The sequence below is a fragment of the Panthera onca genome, chromosome B3, assembly GCF_046562875.1.
Source record: "Panthera onca isolate mPanOnc1 chromosome B3, mPanOnc1 haplotype 2, whole genome shotgun sequence".
Lineage (NCBI taxonomy): Eukaryota > Metazoa > Chordata > Mammalia > Carnivora > Felidae > Panthera > Panthera onca.
The window spans coordinates 70,731,287-70,759,033 of NC_138344.1; the positions used below are offsets into that span (position 1 = coordinate 70,731,287).

The 27,747-nt window shown below is 35.1% G+C and overlaps 3 protein-coding genes across 5 annotated transcripts in view; all 3 read right to left on the reverse strand.

Annotated features, from left to right (window-relative positions):
* LOC132669334 (olfactory receptor 4K2-like) overlaps positions 1–27,747 on the reverse strand; it is a 69,775-nt gene that overhangs the window by 33,895 nt on the left and 8,133 nt on the right. The window lies entirely within an intron of this gene.
* Positions 1,083–3,018, reverse strand: LOC132669335 (olfactory receptor 4N2). Its single transcript, XM_060619054.3, has one exon. It carries the CDS (start codon positions 2,568–2,570, stop codon positions 1,647–1,649), a length of 924 nt encoding a protein of 307 aa, XP_060475037.3. The 5' UTR covers positions 2,571–3,018; the 3' UTR covers positions 1,083–1,646.
* On the reverse strand, positions 16,866–19,366 carry LOC144616679 (olfactory receptor 4N4C). Its single transcript, XM_078448438.2, has one exon. It carries the CDS (start codon positions 18,436–18,438, stop codon positions 17,512–17,514), a length of 927 nt encoding a protein of 308 aa, XP_078304564.1. The 5' UTR covers positions 18,439–19,366; the 3' UTR covers positions 16,866–17,511.

The following is a 27,747-nucleotide window of genomic DNA, read 5'->3' on the forward strand; positions in this document are numbered from 1 at the left end:
CAAGATTTAATTCTTTTTTATGGTTGAGTAATATTGCATTGTGTGGTGTGTATGTATAGGTATGTATACACACACACACACCACATCTTCTTCATCCATTCATCAGCCAATGGACATTTGGTCTCTTTCCATAATTTAACTATTGTTGATCACGCCGCTATAAACATCAGGTGCATGTATCCCTTTGATATAGTATTTTTGTATTCTTTGGGTAAATAAGCCAGAGAGACAGATACCATATGATTTCACTCATGTGGAATAAACAAAACAAGCAAGTAAAGGGGGGAAGAATGAGAGAGGGGTAAATCAAGAAACAGACTCTTAATTATAGAGAACAAACTGATGGCTACCAAAAGGAAAGTTGGGTTAGAGGGATGGGTTAAATAGATGATGGGGATTAAGGAGCGCACTTGCTGTGATGAGTACCGGGTGTTATATGGAAGTGTTGAATCACTGTATTGTATATTACACTGCATGTTAACTGGAATTTAAATAAAAACTTAAGAAAAAAGAAGGACAAATACAATATGATTTCACTTGTATGTGGAAACTAAAACGAATAAACAAAGAAACAAAACACAGAATGACCTATACATATAGAGAACAAACTGATCAGTGGCAGGATGGAGAAAATGGGTGAAAAGGAGTGGGAGATACAGGTTTCCAGCTATGGAATGAAGAGTCAAGGGAATAATAAGTACAGGATAGGGAATATAGTCAATGGTTTGTAATAGTGTTGTGTGGTGACAGTAGCTACACTTGTATTGAGGATGGCATAATATACAGATGTATTGAATCACTATGTTGTACACATAAAACTAATTTAATATTGTGTGTCAACTCAAGAATTTTTTAAATTGTTTTTGCCTTCATCTAATTTAGAAAAAAAAGTTGGCAGTTTAATTTTTTTCAAAATATAATCCCTCTTGATAATTTTTCAACTCTTGATATCTGCACAGAATCTTGAGTTTACAGCCCTAAGACATTTATAAAACTGCATATGAGAAATCATTCTGCTGCTTAAAGCCTTAGAATGGTTTCTTATTATAATTACAAAAAAATTACCAAAAAAAACCCTCTTTATATTCACTTCATAGACTCATGTGTGTTGAACACTACCTTCAACTCTAATCATTTTCACATTCACTTATTATACCTCAATTTGAACTTTGTTGTATTCTTCAAATATACCAAGTTCATTACCTAATCTTCAGGTTTATGTGCTACCTGTTCCCTCTGCCTAGAATGCTCTGCCTCCAGATGTTTGCATAGTTGACTGTTTAGTTCATCTAGTTACTAGCCAAAATGTCACATCCAGAAGAACACCTTGATTAAAGATGGAAAGTGAACTTATAATGTTCACTCCACACTTTCTATTATCTATCAATCCTTTTGCTTTTTTATTTAGTTTCTGTATCTCTTCCTGAAACCATTCTGTTCATGTTTCTATCTTTAATGTCTATTCCCACTAGATTGTACCTTAAGGAGAACAGTGACTTGACTTGTTTCATTAATAACTCTTTCTCCTAGTGCCTAAAATAGTACCAACAAAAATGAAAATGCTCAATAAATGCAGTATTTGGAAATGGATAAGTTAACTTCAGAGGAAATTCTCTGGTCTTGATTTTCTTTTCTTTTTCCTTTAATTAGGCTATGTGCTGATTAAACAGCCTCCTCATGGAAGCTTTTACTTCCTGGTTGCGAAGGGTATAAATCACAGGATTCAGCAAAGGAAAGATCACTGTGTGAAAGAGAGAAACCACCTTGTCAGCTGGGAAGGCTCTGAAGGGGCGAGTGTAGATAAAGATGCCAGGCCCAAACATAAGAAATATAACGATGATATGGGTGGTGCATGTGGATATGGCCTTGCTCTTCCCCTCAGAGGAAGATCCATGTACACGACAGAGGATGACTGCATAGGAGGCCAGAAGCCCCAGGAAGCACAGGAGGGTGAGCAGGCCACTGTTGAAGACCATTAGAAGCTCCACCATGAGGGTGTCTGTGCAGGCCAGCTTGATGACCTGTGGCACATCACAGAAGAAGTTATCCAGTTGGTTTGGGCCACAGAAGGGCAAGTGGAGGATGAGGGCCACCTGGATAATGGAGTGGACAAAGCCTCCAAGCCACAGGGCCAACAGCAAGGCACAGCAGGCTCTAGGGTTCATGACTGTGGAATAGTGTAAAGGCCGACAGATGGCGATATAGCGGTCAAAGGCCATCACAACAAGGAGTAACCCTTCCCCTCCTCCAAGGAAGTGCAAGAAAAAGAGCTGAGTGATGCAGCCCCTGTAGGAGATTACCTTCTTCTCAGAGAGGAAGTCCACCAGCATCCTGGGAGCCACAATGAAGGAGTAGGATGCATCCAGGAAAGCCAAGTTGCTCAGAAAGAAGTAGAGGGGGGCTGTGAGACCAGGGTCTGATCTGATGGTGAGGATGATGAGGAAATTTCCAGGAAGGATGATGAGATAGAAAATTAAAACTAGGACAAAGACCAGGAGCTGAATATCTCGAGACTGGGTGAGACCAAGAAGGATGAATTCTTTCACCACTGTGCTGTTGTCATTTTCCATCTCCTCTGTCTGCAGTACATCAAGAAGCAGAGTTCATTGTTATTACTGTTTCTTCTATCTAGACCCTCATTCCTGTCCAACTAAAAATATTTGACATATATATCACATTAGCTAAAAACAGGTCTCAGCCCTCTCCAGTATCCGGGGTAAACTCCAAACCTTTCATTAACTCCAGATTTAAAGCAAGCAAACTAACAAACAAAAATACTGTTCTTATACCACAACTCTTATTCCCATTCAATCATGTGCTTCTATAGAACTGCGCTCCACTTTAAGAATATGGCATCCTGGGGCACCTGGGTGGTTTAGTTGGTTAAGCATTTGACTCTTGATTTTGGCTCAGGTCCTGATCTCATGGTTACTGTGATGGAGCCCAGGCTCTATGCTGACAGCGGGATACCTGCTTGGGATTCTCTCTCTCCCTGACTCTCTCCCCCTCTCTCTTTCTCTCTCTAAGTTAGTCATTGTATTTTAATATTCTTTTCAAATGCTACTTTTTAATATGTATAATATAAATTAGTATCAAGGCATATATGTACTGTATAAATAAATTGCATATACTTAAAGCACATGTTCAAAAAATGTTATGGGTATGAAATGATCTAAGATTGATAATTGCTCATCTACAGAAAAATATAATGTAATATATGCCAGTACTCCCCTATGCTATTTATGCTAAATAGCATAGTTGCTTTAAGTAAGTTCTGTGGAACATGGGGTGCCAAAAAAATGCTAATGAGTCATTAGTTATAAAGGAAAGACAGAGAGAAGAGTGACGGAAAAAAAGAAGAGAGAAATAGAGAAGCCAAAAAAAAAAAAACCCAAAACAAAACAAAAAACAAAATAGTATGTCTATACAGTGCATTGTTAGGGTACATATTTTAGAAAACATTAAAAATATCTGTTTTAAGTATCTCCAGAGCTGAATAGAGTGGATAATATACAGGTTTCCATGTATTACTTGCAACCACAGGTGGAATTTATGAAAGTCATACTTCGGTATATTGATCAGTATATATACATGATATACATATACACAAACACCACACACACACACACACGGAAAGTGGGACCTACACATAATTTTAATAAAAAATTTGTAGACTCTCTAAATTAGCTTCTCTGCTCACTTCTTAACTTTTCAACATTTCAGCAGCCATTTGTCTCAACATTCATTCCATAATTTTCCTATAAAAATACACCAAAGAATGTAAGTCAAAGCCACCCTTAGATTTTTTGCATCCCACAAACTCACTCAGAGTGTATTATTTCGTGATGTGTGTTTAAAGATATATCTAAGACATCAGAGGATTTCTGAAGGTCTTTGTGATTAAGGGTTATAGGCTCTTCTACTCAACCTCTTTCCTGTCTTTCACCTCTGTTTTTCGACTATTACCTAAACAGATGTTATTACACACTACTTGACATATGTGATTCATTTTTATCCCATAACCTATTTTTGTATATGTGCCTTCTGTACCTGTGATTCTGAAATGGTGGCTGGCATAGATGCAGAGACTATGAGATGAGCATTTTTCTAGGTAAAATAAATTTCTGGACAAAATCTACAAATTACAGCCCTCTTCAGAATAAAAATGTCCTATTTTAGCCAATTAGTCGGAAAAGGATCAAAAATCTAAATCCTTACCACTCTATCTCCAATTTTCCTTGCCATTTCAGCTAATTCATACGTTCTTCTCACTGTGGCAATGATGATATATTATAGAAGTAGGAAGGCAAGGGAGAAGGGCTGCCCTCATTTTTAAGGTGGAAACCAACTGTGCAGGCCTGGAGTGCCAACAGTGGTAGACCAGCCCCTGGAGCCAGGTGTAGAGACCAAAGGGCCTTACTTCCCCATCTCTTTGAAACATTTACTCATGCTTCCTTCCTAATGCTCCCTCTATTCTCCTTCTCTCCCCTTTCACTCATCACCAAGTCTTCATTTTCCTAATTTATTTGTGTAAATTTGTTTATGGTTTCTTTTCCCCTTTTAATTTATTGAACTCATTTTCTCCTAATTTTCTTTCCCTATTTACCTGGCTTTCTATAAATCTAACACTGTATCATTTTCTCTTCTTTCTCCCTATCATGTATTCGTGTTCTCTTCGCTCTGAAATTTTTTCACTCTCTCTGCTTGTCCTCTTGTTCACTGCCACTCCACTATATCCCATGCCTCTCTTGCCATTATATCTAAAAACAAGGGGTGCCTGGGTGGCTCAGTCGGTTATGCATCTGACCCTCGATTTCAGCTCAGGCCATCATCTTACAAACCATGTCAGGCTCTGCACTGACAGCACAGGGTCTGCTTGGGATTATCTCTCTCCTTTCTCTCTCTCTCTCTCTGCCCCTCCTCCATTCATGTGTATTCTCTCTTTCAAAATAAACTTTTAAAAAATTAATATTAATCACTTCTTGGCCTTTTGGCTAAGATCAAGTGTAAAAATTAATATTAAATATGAAACAAAAACCATATTGTTTCCTTTCAAACAAAACAAGCAATACATATGCTTCCCACCATCTTCCATTCTAAACAGTTGGTCAACAAAATAAAATGTGTAAGTCACTTTTCAGTACTAACCATTTTCTCTTGAATGGTATCCTTACAGTTTACTAAATCTGAACCACTCATTAATTACTTCCCATTCCCTCATATATTCTTTTACTGCATATAAGTGAACTTGATAAAATGAGATGCTTTACCTTTTTGAAAAGTAAATTTCATTAATACCATTCTAATGAAATGAATATATTTAACAAAGTTTCCAAAAATTTGAGTGTAATGTCTGTCAGCATATTGATTGAAGCTTATAAATTATTTAAGTATAAATTAATAAGTTCTACATATCCTTAAAAATGTGGATCAAGCTGAAGAACATGATCAAAAATTTAATACTGATGCTAATGATGGACGTATAAAGCACTAAACAAATGTGTTGGTCTTCAGCCAGAAAATTCTCTCATCAATGAAATGAGATGGTTAAATTAAAATACTTCTAAATTACCTAGCTTTTTAGGAAATAATAAATAATGTAGAAATATCCTTGGTTTGAAGTCCTTTTATATGATTCTAATACCTTTTTAGAATGAGTAAGTGTTGGCTCAGCATTTCACTAAATGTATTACCCTAGGAAAGTCACCCAGCTTTCAGAAGGCTGAATTTTCATCTATCATATAGAATAATGTGTTGACTCCTTCTGTCTGACAGGGATATAAGGATCAAAGGAGATAATAATAATAATAATAATAATTAACTTATTCCAGTGTGTTTAAACCAAAGCTAACCCTGCAAATCTGTAGATGTTACGAGGTAGCTCTACTGAATGGACATATTGCCACGAGATCCTTTGTCAATGGCTGCAGGGTAAACCCTGGGTGACAGCTGCAAAAATCTGATTAATAGAAGAAATTGTGGAAGTGCAATAAAGCCTTCATGTAAGTCATTTGTAGATCAAGCTTTTCTCAGTTTTACAAGCTTTCTCTCAGTTACCCTATGTTGATGAATATAGAAGAAACTCTCAAATATGTTGAGTATGGAAGTTAAGATATCTGCGCTAATCTGAAAAATCATAAAATCTGTTAAGTTTTTCCCCTGAAGACTTTAGCCTTTCTGTATCTTCCTTCCTTCCATCTGTACTTCATAAGGAAAATAAAACACATCAGTCATTTATATGCTCCTTGGTTTTAACATCAAATGTCAATTCGCTGAAAGTCACTGATAATTTCACTTAACTATGACAAGAGAATGAAAGTTTTTGTCCATCATTAAATTCTAAGCTACAAGAGATATGGAAATGTATTAGAGGAGACGGTAGAAAATGCCACTCTGCTGAATTTAGGCCTTTGCCTCTGCTATTCCTACTGAAACTCTGACCTCTGTTCCATTGTATTCCAGGGCAGAAGATGGAGCAGAATAGCTGTAATACCTTCTCTGTTGTTCTTTCCTTCTTGTTTCTTATAAATACAAATACTGCTCCCAGCCCCTGAAATTTGAGTCTCCAAGGGTTTATGTAATTCTCACAGAGTACCCATCCTTCCTCTCCTGATAAAAACATTAACTGACCATTCTTACTGTTCATAAATATTTGTTCTCACATATGGAACACAGCTTTTGAAACCTCCTTTAACTCTTTGTGATGCAATGGAGAAAGTGCTTTGGACACTTGAGACTACCACAACTCTACTGAATATTTCCAGAGGGAGCTATTAGAATGTCAACTAAATCAGGCATGGGGAAATACCAGAGCTTTGTAAGAGATAAATATTTTTAAATGAATCACATAATGCCACACTGGGTAAATTCTGAATTTTAAAACCAAAATCCTATCAGTGAATGAGATAATAAACCCTATTTGGAAGCGTACTTATTAGGTCAAAAGTAAAGATCAAGAAAAATCAATTTCTATTTTAGAATTCAAAAAGAATGTAAATGAAAGATTAATATGTATACATATACATGATGTACACATACACACATACATACATACACATCAAGAAAGCAAGCAAGGCCAGGATGAGAGGGTGAGGAAAGTGAGGTATTTGCCTTAGGCATAAAATTTACCAGGGTACCAAAAACTTTAATAATCAAGATAAATAATATTTTAGTGCAGTATTTTGAAAATAAAAGTTAATGTGAAATTATGAACAGAATAATCACATTTTTTAATAAAGACATAAAAATTACAGATTTTTCCCTTTCCATGAGATTCTAGTATGGCCCAGCATGACATTATTATTGATACTGTCTTTAAAGTTTGGTATTTATTTTGTTCATGATGGATTTTTATAATTAATTTTGATTTTTTAAAAATATTAATTAAAACATTCTTTATTACGAAGTTGGTAAGTTTTTTGGTTACTTCCTTAGTTTTTGCACTCAAGGCAAGTGCTTTACTCATTCTCTAGCATCACCATGATCTGACCCTGAAAGCAAACAATGTGGCTAAGTCAGTAATGAGCTTGTAAGATTTAACACATTGCTGTGATGAAGACATAAGCAGAGAGAATATTAATGCTCATGAAGACTTTGAAGGCATAATTCTTCTTAGAGAAAAGAACTGTTTGGTGTAAGATAAACCATTTCCTCAAGGGAAAGTGACTTCCCAAATAGGATGTGAAAAGATATATCATGATCTCAGTATTTGTTGTTTATTCACTTTTACTCTGCTCGGCAAAAACAAAAATGAATAACTTTTTTTTTCCATTGAAGATTATTAAAGTAAAAAATTAAGGGTCAGAGCAATTAAATGAAGCTTAATTTTCTTTTTTTATATCTGATTGTTTTTATTGTTTTGCTTTAAAGGGAAATAGTTTATGAGTAACTTTACAATTGAAAAAATGAATATACTCTTTGTAAAGTAAATATAATTCATAATCAGATATGTATTTGTCCTAATCTATTTGCAGCTCAAAAACACAGTGTGAAAAGTAGAAAAAGGAAAAAAGAGAAAGAGATAAAGAGAAATTTAGAATGATCAAAATATAGGACAGGAAAATAAAGTAGACATAAATGTAAAGATAATTATATATATAATTGTATAGTAACAGCCCCATCTTGGAATAGGTTAGAGTCGTGCCACAAAAGACTTAAAAAGGTGATATTTTTCAGGGCACCTGAGTGGCTCAGTTGATTAAGTGTCCCACCTCAGCTCAGGTCTTGATCTCATGGTTCCTGAGTTTGAGCCCTACTTTGGGCTTTGTACTGACAGTTCAGAACCTGAACCTGCTTTGGATTCTGTGTGCCCCTCTCTGCCCCTCTCCTGCTCATGTGCACACGAGCTTGTGCCCGCGTTAGTTCGCTCTCTCTCTCTCTCAAAAATAAACATTAAAAACAATCATATACATGAAAATAGCCCATTATAGTGAAAAGATTGCCAGGCAGAAAGCAAAAGCTAAGGACATAATCCTGGCTCTAATCTATAAATGTTCAATGGCTTTGGAAAATAACACCACTTTTCTCAGACTGTTTTTCCACCTATAATGGGGCATTTTTTTATATTAAGATACTGAACTATTTATCTCTATTGCTGAGTTTTTTGACACTCCCTTAGATTCTGCACCCAATTCAAAAATCACTTACTGTCTACCATGAGTCAGGTAGTATTTTAAGTGTCAGCAATGCAGTACGGACAAGACCAACAACAACTCTGTTCTTTGGAATTTTACATTCTAATGCAGGGAGACAGACAATAAACAAACAAGCAGAAAAGAAAACATCAGATAGTAATGAATGTTATAATGAAGATATAACAGTGTGTTGGAGAAAAAGACTGCTATTTTAGATGGAGTGGTGGTCAGGGAAGGTCTTTCTGAGGCAGTTTCAAAAGAGTGAGTTCTGAATGTCTAAAAGAAGCCATTCTAGAAAGAAGCCACCAAAAAGAAAGATCTGGGAACACCTGTGTGGCTCAGTGGGTTAAGTAAGCATCTGACTCTTGATTTCTGCTCAGGTCTCATGGTTCGAGGGTTCAAGCCTCACATAGGGCTCCACTTTGATGGTGTGGAGCCTACTTGGGATTCTCTCTTATTCCCTCTTTCTCTGCCCTTCCCCCACTCATGCTGTCTCGCTCAAAATAAATACACTTAGGAAGGAAGGAAGGAAGGGAGGAAGGAAGGAAGGAAAAGAGAAAAAAAGGAAAGGAAAGGAGAAAAGAAAAGAGAAGAAAAGAAAAGATCTGGTGTGCTGAGGAATAGAAAACAGGCCAGGATGCCAAGATAGTGAAAAAATTATACACAGAGACGATTCCTTCCCATCTTTGTCCCCTATCTATATTCCCCCCCCAACACACAATTCAGAGTAGGAAATAGCTATTATTCTCTCTGTATCTTCCCCAAACCATTATGCATAAATAAGCAAATGGATTGTATATTCTTTTCTCCCTATTAATAAACAAATGTGATAAACATCCCAAAATAGGGAATTATTGAAATATATTTTAATAACAGCATACAAGTCAGTACTTCACAGGTCTTTAAAATTATATATATATTATATAAATTATATATTTATATAATATATATGTTATTTATATAATGTGTAAAATTATATATATAATGTAAGTATATAATCTATATCATGCATAATATAAGTTCTAGAATTTTTAAGCTTATACATGTTGAAAATTGTGGAAAATACATTTCAAAATATTATATATATTCTCTGACCTTTTTCCTATTGTGTATATTTCTCATCAATTCCTTTCTACCACAGTCATGTTTTAAATTATTGTTATTAACATAATCACATTATATAAAACTCTATATTATCTCCTATTTCAAAATTTTCAATTCTGCTTTTTGCAGTAAAAAAAAAATAATGTATTCAATTACTCATTCTCTTATCAACCATTATTGAAAGTCTACCAGAGTGAGTCATTGTGCCAAGAGATGAAATACAAAAATTAATAAGACAAACATTAACTTCAAGGCAGGCAGAAAATTGTGAATAATATACATAACATTTAAATAATCTTGAGATGTTTTATAACATAACTGTACTTAGAGTAAGCAAACAGAAGTGAACACAAGGTGGAGCATTAGAAATGTTTCAAGAAGGAAGAAACATTATGGCTGAGTCTTGATTGAAATATTCACCAGAAAGTGGGAAAAGGAGAAGACAGAATGTGCAAAGGCATCAAAGAATCAAAACTGTGCATGTGCAGAAATATAGTAAGAGAGAAGATTGGAAAAACAAGGTAATTGCTTAGAGTGATTATATTTTATTAAGTTTACAATTGAGCAAAAGGAAATTCAGGAAATATCCAAGAGACTGCTGTTTTACCCTGTATGTAAAAAATATATCTAAATGACTGGAGGAAATTTACAACTTCTCAGTATGTTGTTTATATGTATCCTGTAGCTACATTGATCAGACTAAGTTCATTTTTCAAAAGTATACTCTTAAATTTAAAATTTAGAACTCAGTAGGGTGCCTAGGTGGCTCAGCTGGTTAAGCCACCGACTTTAGCTCAGGTCGTGATCTCACTGTTCGATGGTTCAAGCCCCCCATCAGTATCTGTGCTGAGAGCTCAGAGCCTGGAGCCTGTTTCTGATTCTATGTCTCCCTCTGTGTCTGCCTCTCTCTTGCTCACGCTCTCTTTCTCAACAAAATAAATAAATGTTAAAAAAAAATTTTAAACAAAATAAAATTCAGAACTTATTATGGCATTCAACATGGCAGGTCTTAATCCAACAGATTTTATTCTAGGATATAAAGCAAATTTCAACACATTTTTAAACTGAAATCATATTAAATATAATCTTGGACCACAATGAAACTAAACTAGAAATGTATCAGGCTCATTCCCAAATATTCAGGAAAAAAATATACTCTAAATAACCCATGAGTAAGAAAGTCAAACTAGACATTAGAAAGTATTTTTAATTGAATGAAAATGAAAACACAACATATAAACGTATGCAAAATATAGATAAAGCAGTGCTTAGAAATGTGTAGAATCAACTGAATATATTTAAAGGTTTATAGCAAAGGGTTTGAATCAATAGTCTAATCTTCACCTATAGAAAAAGAAAAGGAAATGAAATCCAAACAAGGAAGAAGGAATGCAATAACATAGACATGAGAAGAAATATAAGAAATTGAGAAAAATAATAGAGAAAAATAAATAAAACCAGAAGCTAGTTCTTTATAAAGAACAACCAAATTGATAAAACTTTAGTCAGAATAGTAAAAAAAAAAAAAATTACAAAAATATCAATATCAGGAATTAAAGAGGGACAATCATTGTAGATATGATAAAAATTAAAAATATTAAGGAAACATTATGAGCAATTTATGCCAATGGAATTAATAACCAGTTCAATGCACAAAATTCTAAAGGCCTAACTACTAACGCTAACTCGAGAATAGACTGAATAGCTATGTATCTAAGAAATTCAGCTTGTACTTAAAAATCTTCCCATGAAGAAAACTTCAGACCCAGATGTCTCCTCTAATGAAATCCACCATTTATTGAAGAAATAATACTGATTCTACACAAACTCTTTTAAAAAAACCAGAGTATGAAAAGGAAAATATTTTCTAATATCCTCTAATTTCTTCTTGTACACATTGGGTTATTTAGAAGTGTCTGCGTCTTAATTCAGAAATGTACATAGTTTTTTCTTAATTATTTCTAATTCAATTCCAGTGTGGTCAGAGAATATATTTTGTATGCAATATACTGAGTTTTTTTTATAGGCCAGCATATGGTCTACTTGGCAAATGCCTCATGAAAAGAATGTGTATTCCTCATTGGTGGGTGCAATACTCTATAAACAGCAACTAGGTTAAGTTTGTCTCTAGCGTTCAACTCTTCTATACCCCTACTGATTTTTTATCAGATGTTCTATCAACTTTCAAAGACAGTTATTAAAATCTCAATCTATGCCTTTGGGTTCTCCATTTATTTATTTATATATGTCTGTATTAGTGCATACATTTTTAAGTTCTATTGCTAGAGGAATCACATTAAGATTGTTATGTCTTGATGAATTGACATTTTTATTGCTATGAAATTCTTTTATAAATACCTAATAATACCTCTGGGTCCTTGAAGTTTACTTTGTTATTAATACAGCTATACCATGAAGTGATTAAGGTTTGCAGGGTGTATTAGGGTTTTCCAGACAAACAGAATAGTAGGATACATAGACACATATTAGAGAGAGAGAGAGAGAGGTTTATTATAATGAATTGGTTCATGTGACTATGGAACTGGAGAAGTCCTACAATCTGTCCTCTCCTAAATGAAGACCCAGGAAAGCCAAAGGTGTCATTTAGTCCAAGTTCAAAGGCCTGAGAACCTGGAGAGCTGATGGCATAAATTCCAGTCCAAGGACTAAAAGAGATGAAATGAAATATCCCAGCTCAATCAGTGAAGAAAGAAATAAGAAGCAAATTCCTCCTTCTGCCTTTTTTTCTATTCAGGCCCTCACTAGATTAAATGATGCCCACCCACATTGGGAAGGGCAATCTACTTTACTGAGTCCACCAATTCAAATACTAAGCTCATACTAACACTCTCACAGACACACCAGAAATAATATTTAATCTGGGGGCCCCACAGCCAGTTGATATATAAAATTAAACATCACATATGGCATATCATTCTCCACCCTTATACTTAAAATATATCTGGGTCTTTATATTTAAGAACTGATATCTTACAAACAGTATATACTTGAATCTTGCTCTTTTATACAGTCTGAAACTCTATTTTTTAACTGGCATGTTTGGTCCATTTATATTTAATATTGTTGATCTTTGAGTTCATTGGTATTTGTTTTCTGTTTGCCCCATTCCTCTTCATTCCTTTGCACTTCCTTCCTTACTTCTTTTGTAGTGAATGTTTTTTATATTCCATTTTCTTTCCTGTAAAGGTTATCTAATTAAATCTCTTTGTATTATTTTTAAATATGTGGATGCTCTAGTGATTACAATATTCATCTATAGCTTACCAGTCACTTCAAATTATTATTCAAGGATACTTCATGAAGAGTATAAGTAATTTACAAAAACATATATAAATCTTTTATCTTCCCTTAAGTCCTCTGTGCTATTGCTATATTTTACTTCTAAATAAGTTATAAGCCCCATAGTACTTTATTATTTTAAAGCAGTTAATTATAAAGTAAATAATACAAAGTAAAAATACTCCTTGCCATATTTATACACCTTTTTTTTTTTAACCATTTCCAGATCTTTTTACTCCTCATTAATTCCAGTTTCCATCTGACATGTTTTCCTGTTAACATGAAGAATTTTCCTTTAGTATGACTTTCTGTGTGGGTCTACTGCCAACACATTCTCTCTCAGCTTTTATGAATATTAAATGCCTGTTACACCTTTCTTTTTGAGGTTTATTTTCATTAGATATGGAATTCTAGCTTAACTGTTTTTCTTTGAGAACTTTAAAAATACCATTTCACTGACATGGTGTCCATGGTTTCTGATAAAAGGTCAACCACCATTCTTGTCACTCCTCTGAAGTGTCTTTTTTCCTCTGTTGCTTTTAAAATGTTCTTTTCATATTTGGTTAGCATCTGTTACACTGTGGTCTTATTTGTATTTATATTGCTTGGATTTTGCCAAGTTTCTTGGATATGAATTCTTGGAAGTTACTTCTTTTCCTGTCCCATTCTCTCTCTCCTCATCTGGAATCCCAATTACACATATATTTTACTATTTGTTATTGCCCCCATAGTATATTAACACTATTAATACTTTTAGTCTTTTATTTCTGTACTTCAGTTTGGGTTGTTTCTAAAAACCTATCCTAACAATCATTAGCCATTTTGTCTGCATTGTCCACAATGCTGTTCATTCAGCTCATCTAAGGAATTTCTTTTAATTTCAAATATTGTTGTTTTCAGTTCTAGCATATCCATTTATATTTAGAGTTTACATTTCTCTCCTAAAATCCTCATCCAGTTATCCATTTATGACTTATTTGACATACTTATAATAGTTTTTTCTAAAGTTTTTGTCTGATAATTACATCATGTGGTTTTATATATCAATATTTTTCTATTAGACATACTCTTCCCTATTTTCGTGGCATAGCTCCTAATTTTTAAATGGTAGTCCCAAAACTTCCTGTAAAAATTCAATGGAAGATGAAGAGTATTTAATATTATTTTGCTTAGTTCTTTAGAAACTTCAATCCTTTTCCTCTGTCCAGAAGTTAGAATGAGGATATGATCATTCATATTATTTCAATGGTCTAGTTGAGCTAAGACTTGGAATCATCTTTAATTAAACTATATTCAGCTCAAATTAGTTTTACCTCCAACATCTGCCAACTGCTACCAAGATCTTTTATCCTGGTGATACTTGGAGCTGGGAGGAGTTTGAGCCACAATTCAGATATTTTTGTTTCCCTTAGGATTCAACTCTATAGACACCCAAGACACCCAATTGCTAAAAATGTTCAAATCCCCTATAATTTTTATTTCTTCCTCCACTGCCCCTTTTCTGAGCAAATTACTGGTATAGGTGTCAGTGGGGATAGTGGGAGAAATTTATAAAAGTAAGCTATTTATTTTTGTGTTTGGGGCTTTTTCAGATTCTAGTCTGTCAATAGCTTAGAGCTTTTTACTCATCTCTATCAAATATCTCAATCTATGGCACGATCACTCCTCCATGTGCCCATATCCAGACCAGGTACTTGTCCACAAATATGAAAGCTGCCATAGCTCTCTGCTCGTCTTAGATGGACTTTGTCCATTTTTGGATCTCTGTAATAAGGTTTCCTTGCTTCATCTACTCTTTTTTTTAGCCTCAGAGAAAAGTATAATTTTATTTCTGCACTTTTCTTTTTGTTGATAATACATGAGCAACATTCTTCTACAAGCTAACCAGAATCAGTAGTCTGTATTCTCATCATTTGTTTTTGAGAATAAAATTATGTTGATAAGCTTTTCCATTTTTCCTTTGTTAACTTTGTTGGTTTCAATTGCCCATTTCTAGTTTCCTTCTGGGTATGATCTATTTCACATTCATTTATTGAAATTCCTTATGTATTAGTGAATTAATCTTTTATCATTTTTATTAATTTTTAGTTAACAGCTTTTTTATTTTAATTTTTTGCATAGGTACTCCCTTGTACAATCCTGGGATAGGGAGGAAACATTCAATTCAATGTTCATGCAAGCCTCTATAATTGTTGAGAAAATAATCTGCCCATATATATGTGGTAAATTGATTTTCATCAGTTTTTTTTTTTACCTTTTGCCTACACATATATATTTTTTACTATGTAAAATATAATTTTTTCTTTCCATTTACTATTTTTATATCCTACTTCAGTGGCCTTTCACACTTCCAATACTGTAATACTATTATCCTACATTTTACCATTTTTGGCATTGTTTTATTGTTTTCTTATAAAGCTGAGAACATATACACAGGTTCTTCTAGAACCTTTGTATCTAGGGTTCCAAATTCTGACTATCAAATGTACTTATGTAAAACTTGAATTTAGAAAAAATTAATTGGAGAGGTGATAACATTAAAGGTATTCTGTATCATCCTCCTGTTCCCAGACCATGGCTAATTTAGATATAGTCCTTCAGTCAAGAATTGGCAAAATAGCTTCTTGGTTCCCCATCTCCTGATTATTGTAGGGATAGATCACTTGGCAGGTTAGTTTTTTACTGTTTTTCTGGCAATCATGTCTGGATTCCCAGCATAGAAAATAGTATATAAACCACAATTTCTTTATCCATTCATCAGTTGATGGACATTTAGGCTCTTTCCATAATTTGGCTATTGTTGAGAGTGCTGCTATAAACATTGGGGTACAAGTGCCCCTATGAATCAGTACTCCTGTATCCCTTGGGTAAATTCCTAGCAGTGCTATTGCTGGGTCATAGGGTAGGTCTATTTTTAATTTTCTGAGGAACCTCCACACCGCTTTCCAGAGCGGCTGCACCAATTTGCATTCCCACCAACAGTGCAAGAGGGTTCCCGTTTCTCCACATCCTCTCCAGCATCTATAGTCTCCTGATTTGTTCATTTTGGCCACTCTGATGGGCGTGAGGTGATATCTGAGTGTGGTTTTGATTTGTATATCCCTGATAAGGAGAGACGTTGAACATCTTTTCATGTGCCTGTTGGCCATCCGGATGTCTTCTTTAGAGAAGTGTCTATTCATGTTTTCTGCCCATTTCTTCACTGGGTTGTTTTTCGGGTGTGGAGTTTGGTGAGCTCTTTATAGATTTTGGATACTAGCCCTTTGTCCGATATGTCATTTGCAAATATCTTTTCCCATACCGTTGGTTGCCTTTTCGTTTTGTTGGTTGTTTCCTATGCTGTGCAGAAGCTTTTTATCTTCATAAGGTCCCAGTAATTCATTTTTGCTTTTAATTCCCTTGACTTTGGGGATGTGTCGAGTAAGAGATTGCTACGGCTGAGGTCATAAGAGACTGTTAAAAACTGAGAACAAACTGAGGGTTGATGGGGGGAGGGAGGGAGGGGAGGGTGGGGGATGGGTATTGAGGACGGCACCTTTTGGGATGAGCACTGGGTGTTGTATGGAAACCAATTTGACAATAAATTTCATATATTGGAAAAATAAATAAATAAATAAATAAAATAAAATAAAATAAAATAAAATAAAGAAAAAGAAAATAGTATTCTATCCCTTCAAAGATTTTGCAAGTACCTAATTTCCCACATTAAACCCATTGCATTTAAAATAATAATTTATGTAATCTCCAACAGATCTATAGTAGCAAATAATTATCATTATCGTAATGAGTAAAATCAATTGAGGGCAAGGTTTAAGATAAAGGGAGGATTTCTAAAAACCCATTAGTAATAATCACGAAGCTCTGAAAAAGTCAGATGAAATAATTTCATGACATTTTTCTATGAAACCAATTACCTTCCTTTCATACCCATTAAGCAAATGGGGGGGTAAGGTAAATAAATATATATATTAGAGAGAATCATATACAGAGAAAGAGGGCAGGGGGAGAGAGAGATTTTTCCAAAACAAGTCTGCAGAATAGCATTTAGCTCTTAATGGAGTTTTGCAGCTTAATGATCTCTGCCCAGAATCCTGATGTTGCTCTAAACCACAGAAGAAACAACTGTGGATGAGTGACTCTCTTGCTTAAAATGTTAACATGTATTTTTTACAGTATTTAGAATAAAATAAAATTCCTTATCTCAGCCTAACAGACCTTAGTGATTTGACCCTTACAGTCACATAAAATTTAACCCTTAAATCTCTCATAAGTATTCATCATGTTCCAACCATTCAGGTGTTTGTTTTATATTCTTTAGGCATACCAAGCTTATTCCCTAATTATGTATAACTCTCCCTCATTGCCCACAATAGTACCTGACAAATGGGAGGTACTCAGTGAAATAGTATTTGTTAATGAATGTATGATTTATAGCAAGAATTCCCTCTTCTTGACTTCTTTTTATAAAATCTATTCAGCAGACAACATGCCGACTCAGTAACCTCCTCATGGAGGATTTCACTTCCTGATTGCGTAGGGTATAAATCACAGGATTCATCAATGGAAAGATCACTGTGTGGAAGAAGGAAACTACCTTGTCTGCTGGTAAGGCCCTGAAGGGGCGAGTATAGATGAAGATGGCAGGTCCAAACATGAGAAGTATAATAATGATATGAGTGGTGCATGTGGACAGTGCTTTGCTCTTCCCTTCAGAAGCAGACCCATGTACATGGCAAAGGATGACTGCATAGGAAGACAAAAGCCCCAGGAAGCACAGGAGGGTGAGCAGGCCACTGTTGAAGACCATTAGAAGCTCCACCACGAGGGTGTCTGTGCAGGCCAGCTTGATGACCTGTGGCACATCACAGAAGAAGTTATCCAGTTGGTTTGGGCCACAGAAGGGCAAGTGGAGGATGAGGGCCACCTGGATAATGGAGTGGACAAAGCCTCCAAGCCACAGGGCCAACAGCAAGGCACAGCAGGCTCTAGGGTTCATGACTGTGGAATAGTGTAAAGGCCGACAGATGGCGATATAGCGGTCAAAGGCCATCACAACAAGGAGTAACCCTTCCCCTCCTCCAAGGAAGTGCAAGAAAAAGAGCTGAATGATGCAGCCCCTGTAGGAGATTACCTTCTTCTCAGAGAGGAAGTCCACCAGCATCCTGGGAGCCACAATGAAGGAGTAGGATGCATCCAGGAAAGCCAAGTTGCCCAGAAAGAAGTAGAGGGGGGCTGTGAGACCAGGGTCTGATCTGATGGTGAGGATGATGAGGAAATTTCCAGGAAGGATAATGAGATAGAAAATTAAGATCAACACAAAGACCAGGAGCTGAATATTTCGAGACTGGGTCAGACCAAGAAGGATGAATTCTTTCACCATCGTGCCGTTTTCTAGCTCCATCTTTTCTGCCTATAGAACATCAAGGAATAGTTTATTTTCATCTCTTGCATCTAGATCATAGTTCTTTTCAAACTAAAAGTTATGCCACATCTGTCACACCATCACTGTCCCACAACCTAAGAAATCTTTTCTACCCTTTATTCTGCCAACACCCTGATCTTAATTTTTTTTTTTAACGTTTATTTATTTTTAAGACAGAGAGAGACAGAGCATGAACGGGGGAGGGGCAGAGAGAGAGGGAGACACAGAATCGGTAGCAGGCTCCAGGCTCTGAGCCATCAGCCCAGAGCCCGACGCAGGGCTCGAACTCACGGACCGTGAGATTGTGACCTGAGCTGAAGTAGGACACTTAACTGACTGAGCCACCCAGGCGCCCCCAACACCCTGATCTTAAAGCCACACTCTCTGCTTCTTCAGTCCTGTGCTGCTATTAACTATTCTCTCACGTGGGACTCTGCAATGCCCCTGCCCTGGACTAGTTTATGATTTGCATGAGACATAAGAAAATGTTTCTGACTGAGAAAAAACTTAACCCCAGTTATCAAGTTCTTCAAGTTTTTATTTGAATGAGGGTTAAGGTAGGGATTGACAGCAAACAGGAATGACAGTTTTTTAAGGTGACAGAAATGTTCCATATCTTGACTGTAATGATTACCAGTGTCTGTTCTTTTGCAAAAAAGTACTAAACTATACAGAAATCGGTACATTTACTTTATGTAAATTACACCTTAGGAATGCTGACTTAAAAAGCTAAGAAAAAACTGTTTACTTGAAATATGTCCTTCTCCTTTATAGAATATCAACCCATCAACCTGGTCTAAAATTTTAAAAATCCTGGTCATTCTGGAGAAATTAAGATCTGAGGCTTATCTGTAATAGTGGCATCTAAATTGGGAATGTGGTCACCCAACACACATTATAATTTATTGGCATGAAAACAATAATAGTAGAATTTCTATATATATATATATATATATATATATATATATATATATATATATATATTATTATATCACATTCTTTGATGTTCTACTTTTAAAAGTGTTATAGTTTATATAGAATCATGACATAATTGAATATAAAATATACAAATAAAATATAGATGTTGCTTGCGCATGTTCAAAATGGTTTTTATTGAAATGAAAAATTTTAAAAGCTTGAAGATATTTGAACAAGAACAAACTACTGGTGATTTAAAACAATAATTCACATGCTTTCAGTTACATGGCACACTTGTTTTTAAATTGTTGTGAAATATAGAGTGTAGAGAAGAGGGCAAGAAGGGTCCACTAAGTATATGTAAGAGGGGAGAGAATGAAAGAGAGAAAGAAAAAAAAGAAAAGCAATAAAGTCCCAAGTCAAGAAACCAAGGGAGATTTTTACAATGGCACATCTATTCAAAACATCAAAATACCTGCATTTTGTATGTCTAAATCTAAATAGATTAATTAGTAACTGATATTTTCATGTATAGTTTAAGTTGGGAATTATGAAATAGGTACTTTACATCAAAAGGCACATATATGCACACACAGTTTCCTAAGCAAAACTGAAGTACAAAAATTTACAAATGGCGCCATCCAAATCAGCTTTTCTGTTTCCGTCTTTCTTTTCTTTTCTTCCTTTCCCTCCCTCTCCTCTCCTTTCCTTTCCTTTTTCTTCTCTCTCTCCTTCCTTCCTTCCTTCCTTTAGCATTCACTGGCTTCAATATTTATAATTCCTTTTGTGCATAAAATCTGCTGTTAGAAAAATTAATCAGGAATCCTTCTATACTTAATTCTAAGTAGTGTGCATCTTGCACAGTATTATACAGTGGTTATTTCATAGTCTTTCAAACAGTGATTCTGTCTTTAAGACATAGAAGAAATCTTTAAGCTCCTGTAAGGTTAAGAGCTACAGGCTCTTCCACTGTATGTTGTGTTTTATTTCCTATCATAGACTTCTGTTCTATTAACTCTTTAACAGATGGGATTCATTACCATCTAACATCCCTCACTTCTCTCAGTTAATATATGATGTGTGAAATTAAGACCCAGTATTAACATTCCCAAGACAATTGGTACTTTAATAAAAGCTTTGTATATCTCCAATAATTTTAAATATGAGGAAGAACTAAAGCTATATTAACAGATAAAAGGTGTTGTACTAACAGATAAAAGGTGTTGCTGTATTGTTGAATTCAGACTTCACATATTAGTCTATTTCTACTATAATTCTGACCATTACATTCCAAGACAGCAAATGCACCACCTGAAGAATTATAATAGCTTTCCATTTATTCCTTCTTTCTATACTTCGTAAATATGAAGACAAAAAGATTTACCTCTCTAGCAATCCAACACTACACTCACACAACAGCAATCACCTCTTAATGGAAGGAACAATTACTGATTATTCCTGCCTTTGTTCTTAAATATCTCTTCTCACAGAGGAGGCTCTTACATTTTGAAATACACAGCCAATTTGTGATGAAATGGAGAATGTACTTTGGGAATTTAAAGGCTAACAAAGCTATAGAATGCTTTCATTGGGAATTATTAGAATGCCAACAAGATGTAATCAAAGTTTAGACTAAAGAGCCGTTAGGTACAAATATTCAAATACACTCAGTTAAAGAGACACTGTGTCACTGCTGGGATTTAAAAATCAACATTCCAGCAGTGACAGAGACAATGGAATGTCAAGCATGTTTATTAGGTCTCAGTGAGTAGAAAGCCACAGGAAAATTGTTTTATATTTTACACTGCAATTCAAAAAAAGAAAAATAGTATAATTGCTAGGAAATCATAGCTACATCAGGAAACAATTAATGTGGTCAATTAGGTAAATATATTAGATTCAACATATTTCTGGTGACAAAAAATAGCCAAAGACAAAATAAATGATGCTTACAAAGAGTCCTTTGGACTTTCCATGGAAAGAGAGGATGTCCTCCAAACAGACCGTATTATGCCCTTGGTATTTGTTGTTTTCATTTTAGACATAATTGTCTCCTATGCTCTGCTGAAGCAATAATGAGGAACTATTTCCTTTTCAAATATATATTATTAGTTTATTATTATTAAACTAAATAATAAGAATCATGTAGTAGAAGGTAACAAAATTTAAATTTTAGATTTGATTTTGTTTTAAAGAGAAAGATTTTTCAAACTACTAAAAAATCAAAATGCTAAACATAAAATGTTTCTTTAAAAAATGCAATGCATAGGGGCACCTGGGTGTTTCAGTCGATTGAATGTCTGACTTCAACTCAGGTCATGATCTCATGGTTCATGGATTCAAGCCCCGCATTTGGCTCTGTGCTGACAGTTCAGAGCCTGGAGCCTGCTTCAGATTCTGTGTCTCCCTTTGTCTTTCTGCCCCTCCCCTGTTGCGTTCTGTCTCTCTCAAAAATAAACATTGAAAAAAATTTAATATAATGCATAATCAAAGACATTTCATTCTCATACAATAATATTAGGGGACTTTAACACCCCAGTTACATCAATGGACAGATCATCCAAACAGAAAATCAACAAGGAAACAGTAGCTTTGAATGGCACACTGCACCAGTTGGATTTAGCAGACATATTCAGAACATTCCATCCTAAAACAGCAGAATACACATTCTTTTCAAGTGTACACAGAACATTTTCTAGAACAGATCCCATATTGGGTCACAAAACAAGTCTGAACAAATTCAAAAAAATCAAAGTCATACCATGCATCTTTTCTGACCAAAACACTATAAAACTAGAAATCAACCACAAGAGAAAATCTGGGAAGACCACAAATACATGGAGCTTAAATAACATGCTGCTTAACAACGGGTCAACCACAAAATCAAGGAAGAAATAAAAAATTATATGGAAGCAAAGGAAAATGAAAACACAATGTTCCAAAATCTTTGGCAGGCAACAAAAGTGGTTTTAAGAGGGAAGTCAGAAAGCAAGAAAACCTCCAGAAGCAAGAAAAATATCAAACTAACCTTACACCTAAAGGAGCTAGAAAAAGAACAAGCAAAACCCAAACCCATCAAAAGAAAGGCAATAATAAAAATTAGAGCAGAAGGGCACCTAGGTGGCTCAATTAGTTAAGCATCCTTATTTCAGCTCAGGTCCTGATCTCAGGGTTTGTGAGATGGAGCTGCACTGACAACATGGAGCCTGCTCGAGATTCTCTCTTTCCCCTCTCTCTGCCCTTCCCCCCTTTCTCACTCTCTCTCTCTCTCTCTGAAAATAAATAAATAAATATTAAAAAATAAATAGAGCAGAAATAAATGATTTATAAACTAAAACAACAATCAAACAGATCAATGAAATCAGGAGGTGGTTCTTTGAAAAGATCAACAAAATTGATAAAGCAAAATTGATAAGCTGGACTCATCAACAGAGAGAGAGAGAGAGAGAAAGTTTGCAGTCTCAGCCAAATAAATAAAATCACTAATGAAGAGGAGAAGTAACAACAAACACCAAGAAATACAAAGGATTATAACAGAATATTATGAAAACCTATGTGCCAACAGATTGGACAACTTAGAAGAAACAGATAAATTCTTAAAAACATATAACATGCCAAAACCAAAGTAGGAAGAAATAGAAAATTTGAACAGACCAATTACCAGCAACGAAATTTAATCAGTAATCAAAAAATAAAAATGCAGGACAAGAAGGCTTCACAGACAATTTCTACCAAAAAGTTAAAGAAGAGTTAATACCTATTCCTCTCAAACTATTCCAATAATATAAGAGGAAAGAAAACTTCCAAATTCATTCTATGAACCCAGTATCACCCTGACACCAAAACCAGATAAAGACACCACAAAGAAACAAACCACAGAACAGTATCTCATAAATATAGATGCAAAAATCCTCAGCAAAATATTTAAACCGAATCCAACAATACATTTTAAAAAATCATGCACAACTATCAAGTGGGATTTATTCCTGGGATGCAAGGGCGTTTAATATTCACAAAACAATCAACATGATAGAGCACATCAACAAGAGAAAAGATAAAAACTGTATGATTGTTTCAATGCAGAAAAAGCATTTGACATAGTACAACATCAATTCATGGTAAAAACTCTCTGCAAGGTAGGTCTAAAGAGAACTTACCTCAATATAATAAAGGCCATGTGTAAAAAACCCATAGCTAACATCACAGCCAATGGAGAAAAACTGAGAGAGCTCTTTCTAAGGTCAAGAACAGGACGGATGTCTACTCTCACCACTTTTATTCAACATAGTAAAAGAAGTCTTACCCACAACAATCAGACAATAGAAAGAAATAAAAGGTGTCAAAAGTGATAAGGAAGAAGTAAAACTTTCAGTATTTGCAGATGACGTGATACTATGTATAAAAGCCAGAAGACTCCATCAAAACCTACTAGAACTGGTAATAAATTCAGTAAGATTTCAGGATACAAAATCCATGTACAGAAACCTGTTGCATTCCTATGCACTAATAATGAAGTGGCAGAGAGTGAAATTAGGAAAACAATCCTATTTACAATTGCACCAAAACCAAGAAAATATCTAGAAATGAACTTATCTAAAGAGGTGAAAAATCTGTACACTGAAAATTATAAAACACTGCTGAAAGTCAAAATGACCCAAAGAAATGGAAAGACTTTTTATGCTCCTAGGCTGAAAGAGTAAATATTGTTAAAATGTCCATACTACCCAGAGCAATATACAGATTTAGTGCAATCACTATCAAAATACCAATCGCGTTTTTCACAAACTAGAACAAACAATCCTAAAATTTGAGTGGATCCACAAAAGACTTCAAATAGCCAAAGCAATCTTGCAAAAGAAAAAACCAAACTTGAAATATCACAATTCCAGATTTCAGTTATACTACCAAATGGTAGTAATTAAAACACTACGGTAGAGGCATAAAAATAGACATATAAATCAATGGAATAAAATAGAAAACCCAGAAATAAACCTATAATTATGTGGTCAATTAATCTTCTACAAAGAAATGAATACACAAAGGGAAAAAGACAGTCTTCAACAAATGATGCTGGGAAAACTGGACAGCTACATGCCAGAGAATGACACCGGACCACCTTCTTACACCATACACAAATTAAACTCAAAATGGATTAAAGACCTACATGTGATACCTGAAACTACAAAACTCCTAGAAGAAATCATAAGTAGTAATTTCTTTGATATGTGCTACAGAAACATTTTTCTGGATATGTCTCCTCAGGTAAGCGAAACAAAAGCAAAAATGAACCATTTGGGACTTCATCAAAATTAAAAAGCTTTTGTGCAGTAAAGGAAACTGAACAAAACAAAAAGGCAACCTGATGAATAGGAGAAGATATTTTCAAATGATATATCTGATAAGGGGCTAATATTCAAAATATAAAAAGAACTTATACAACTTCACATAAAAAACTTTTTTAAATTAAATAATGGATGGAGAACCTGAGACATACAGATGGCCAATAGACACATGAAAAGATGTTCAACAACTCTAAACATCAGGGAAATGCAAATCAAAACCACAATGAGATATCATCTCATACCCACCAGAATGACTAAAATCAAAAACACAAGAAACAACTGGTATTGGCAAGGATGTGGGAAAACAGGAACCCTCTTGTACTGTTGGAAGGAATGCAAATTGGTGCAGACACTGTGGAAAACAGTATGAAGCTTACTCAAAAAGTTAAAAACAGAACTACCCCATGATCCAGTAATCACAGTACTAGGTATTTATCCAAAAAATACAGAAATGCTAATTAAAAGGGGTAAATGCGCCTCTATGTTTATTGCATCATTATTTATAATAGCCGGACTATGGAAGCTGCCCAAGTGTTCATCAACTGATGAATGAAGGTGATGTGATATGCACATGCGCGCATTGAATACCATTCAACCATAAAAAAGAATGAAATATTTTGCCATTTGCAACAACATGGATAGATCTAGAGTACAATTCTAAGCGAAATAAGTCGGAGAAGGAAAAATACTATGATTTCACTCATATGTGGAATTTAAGAAACAAAGCAAAGTTAAAGGGAAAAAAATGAGAGAGAGAGACAAACCAATTAACAGACTGTAAACTAAAGAGAACAAACGGATGGTTACCAGGGGTAACCTGGTAGAGGAGGGGTGAAATAGGTCTTAGGGATTAAGGAGAGCACTTTAATGAAAATAATAATAAAATAAAATAACAAAAGGAGAGGAAAATAAAAACATTTCACTCTAATTTACATCCAGCTCACCAAAGAGAAGTGGGAAGACTGTCAAATGGAAAGAATAGAGGAAGTAAGAGATACATGATATTATAATAATATAAACAGGAAGGGGAAATTAAAAACAAGAACAATTACAAAACTATATTAGGAAAATAGGAAATGAACATGGAAAGACAGACACGGAAATGCATATTTTGTAAAACCTTATATACAAAAAACTCGACAGTAAAAGAAAGTTATTTTTTAAAAAATGACACACACGGCCTTGGTGTTTGTGGCTCTCCTCGGTGGCCAAGGCACCACCTGCACTATGCCCTGAGACCGGCTCCTTCACAGGCTGCAGGTGCCCCTGCATGGGGGCCAAGGGGAGCTGGGGCTCCACCCTCCTCTGCCCTGGAAGTCATGGCCCTCCTCGCCTCCCCTGTGCCACCATTGCTTTGTGTGGGGGACATGGCAAAGCACAGGGAGGAGAGGCCCTGCTTGCAGCCCACCCCAGCCCCTAAGTCAACATCCCTGGGCAGTGGCACCATGACCTGAAAGAACAGAATATCTGTCAGGCAAGAGCTGCTGTAATGCTTTATGATGATGCCATTAAGAAGTGGGTGCCAGCCAGTAGCTCCAGAGGGTTCTGCAGAGTGTGTGTATATATATATATATATATATATATATATATATATATATATATATATATATATATATATATCACCCTACAGGCAATGACACGCTCAGAATGGTGGGCAAGAAAATTCAGGACCATCAGCATTGCAGTGTGGGGGGTAACCTAGTGATATAAAGATGAAGGAAACAACTATATGGATTGGAAAGGAAGAAACAAAGCTGACCTTATTCAGTGACAATACAATTGTCTACATGAAAAACCTCAAGAGTATCTGCAATTAAAATATTAGATTAAGCCTGTTGAGCATGTTTACTGGGTAGAAGATCAATTTATAAAAAGCAGTAGCTTTTTTGTATAACTAGCAATAAACAATTTGAAAATACAGTTGACCCTGGAATAACCTGGGGGTTAGGGGAACCACCTCCCATGCAGTTGATTCTCCATGTATAACTTTTAACTACCCCAAATTTTAACTATTAATATCCAACTGTTGACTGGAAGCCTTACCAATAAACATAAATAGTTGATGAACACATGTTTTGTATGTTATGTGTATTATGCATTATATTCTGACAAGAAAGTAAGCTAGAGAAAAGAAAATGTTATTAAAAAGATCGTAAGAAAGAGAACATAGACTTACAGTACTGTACTGTGTCAAAAAAATGTCCATGTAGAAGTGGACTTGCATGGTTTAAACCTGTGTTGTTCGAGGATCAACAGTATAATATTAGAAAGATATTGCTTAATTTTTTGAGGAACCTCCACACTGTTTTCCAGAGTGGCTGCACCAGTTTGCATTCCCACCAACAGTGCAAGAGGGTTCCCATTTCTCCATATCCTTTCAACAATAGCCAAATTATGGAAAGAGCCTAAATGTCCATCAACTGATGAATGGATCAAGAAATTGTGGTTTATATACACAATGGAATATTACGTGGCAATGAGAACGAATGAAACATGGCCTTTTATTGCAACGTGGATGGAACTGGAGAGTGTTATGCTAAGTGAAATAAGTCATACAGAGAAAGATACCATATGTTTTCACTCTTAGGTGTATCCTGAGAAACTTAACAGAAGACCATGGGGGAGGGGAAGGAAAAAAAAAGAAAGGGAGGGAGCTAAACCATAAGAGACTCTTAAAAACTGAGAACAATCTGAGGATTGAGGAGGGCACCTGTTGGGATGAGCACTGGGTGTTGTATGGAAACCAAGTTGACAATACATTTCATATTTTTAAAAAAGATATTGCTTAAAGTAACAACAATGTATCTAAGAATAAATCTAATAAATTGGTTGCCTTTCAAAAAATAAGAAAAGAAACGAACAATGAAATATGAGGAGAAAATTCATCTTGGAGAATGTTACAGTCTATTGCCACCAAAGACTTAAAATGTGTGGGGTTTTTTTCATAACTATACATAAACAGGGACCTTGCCTTCTAATGTTTACCACGGCACTTAAAATTAACCTGATGATCTAAACTAGTTTTCAG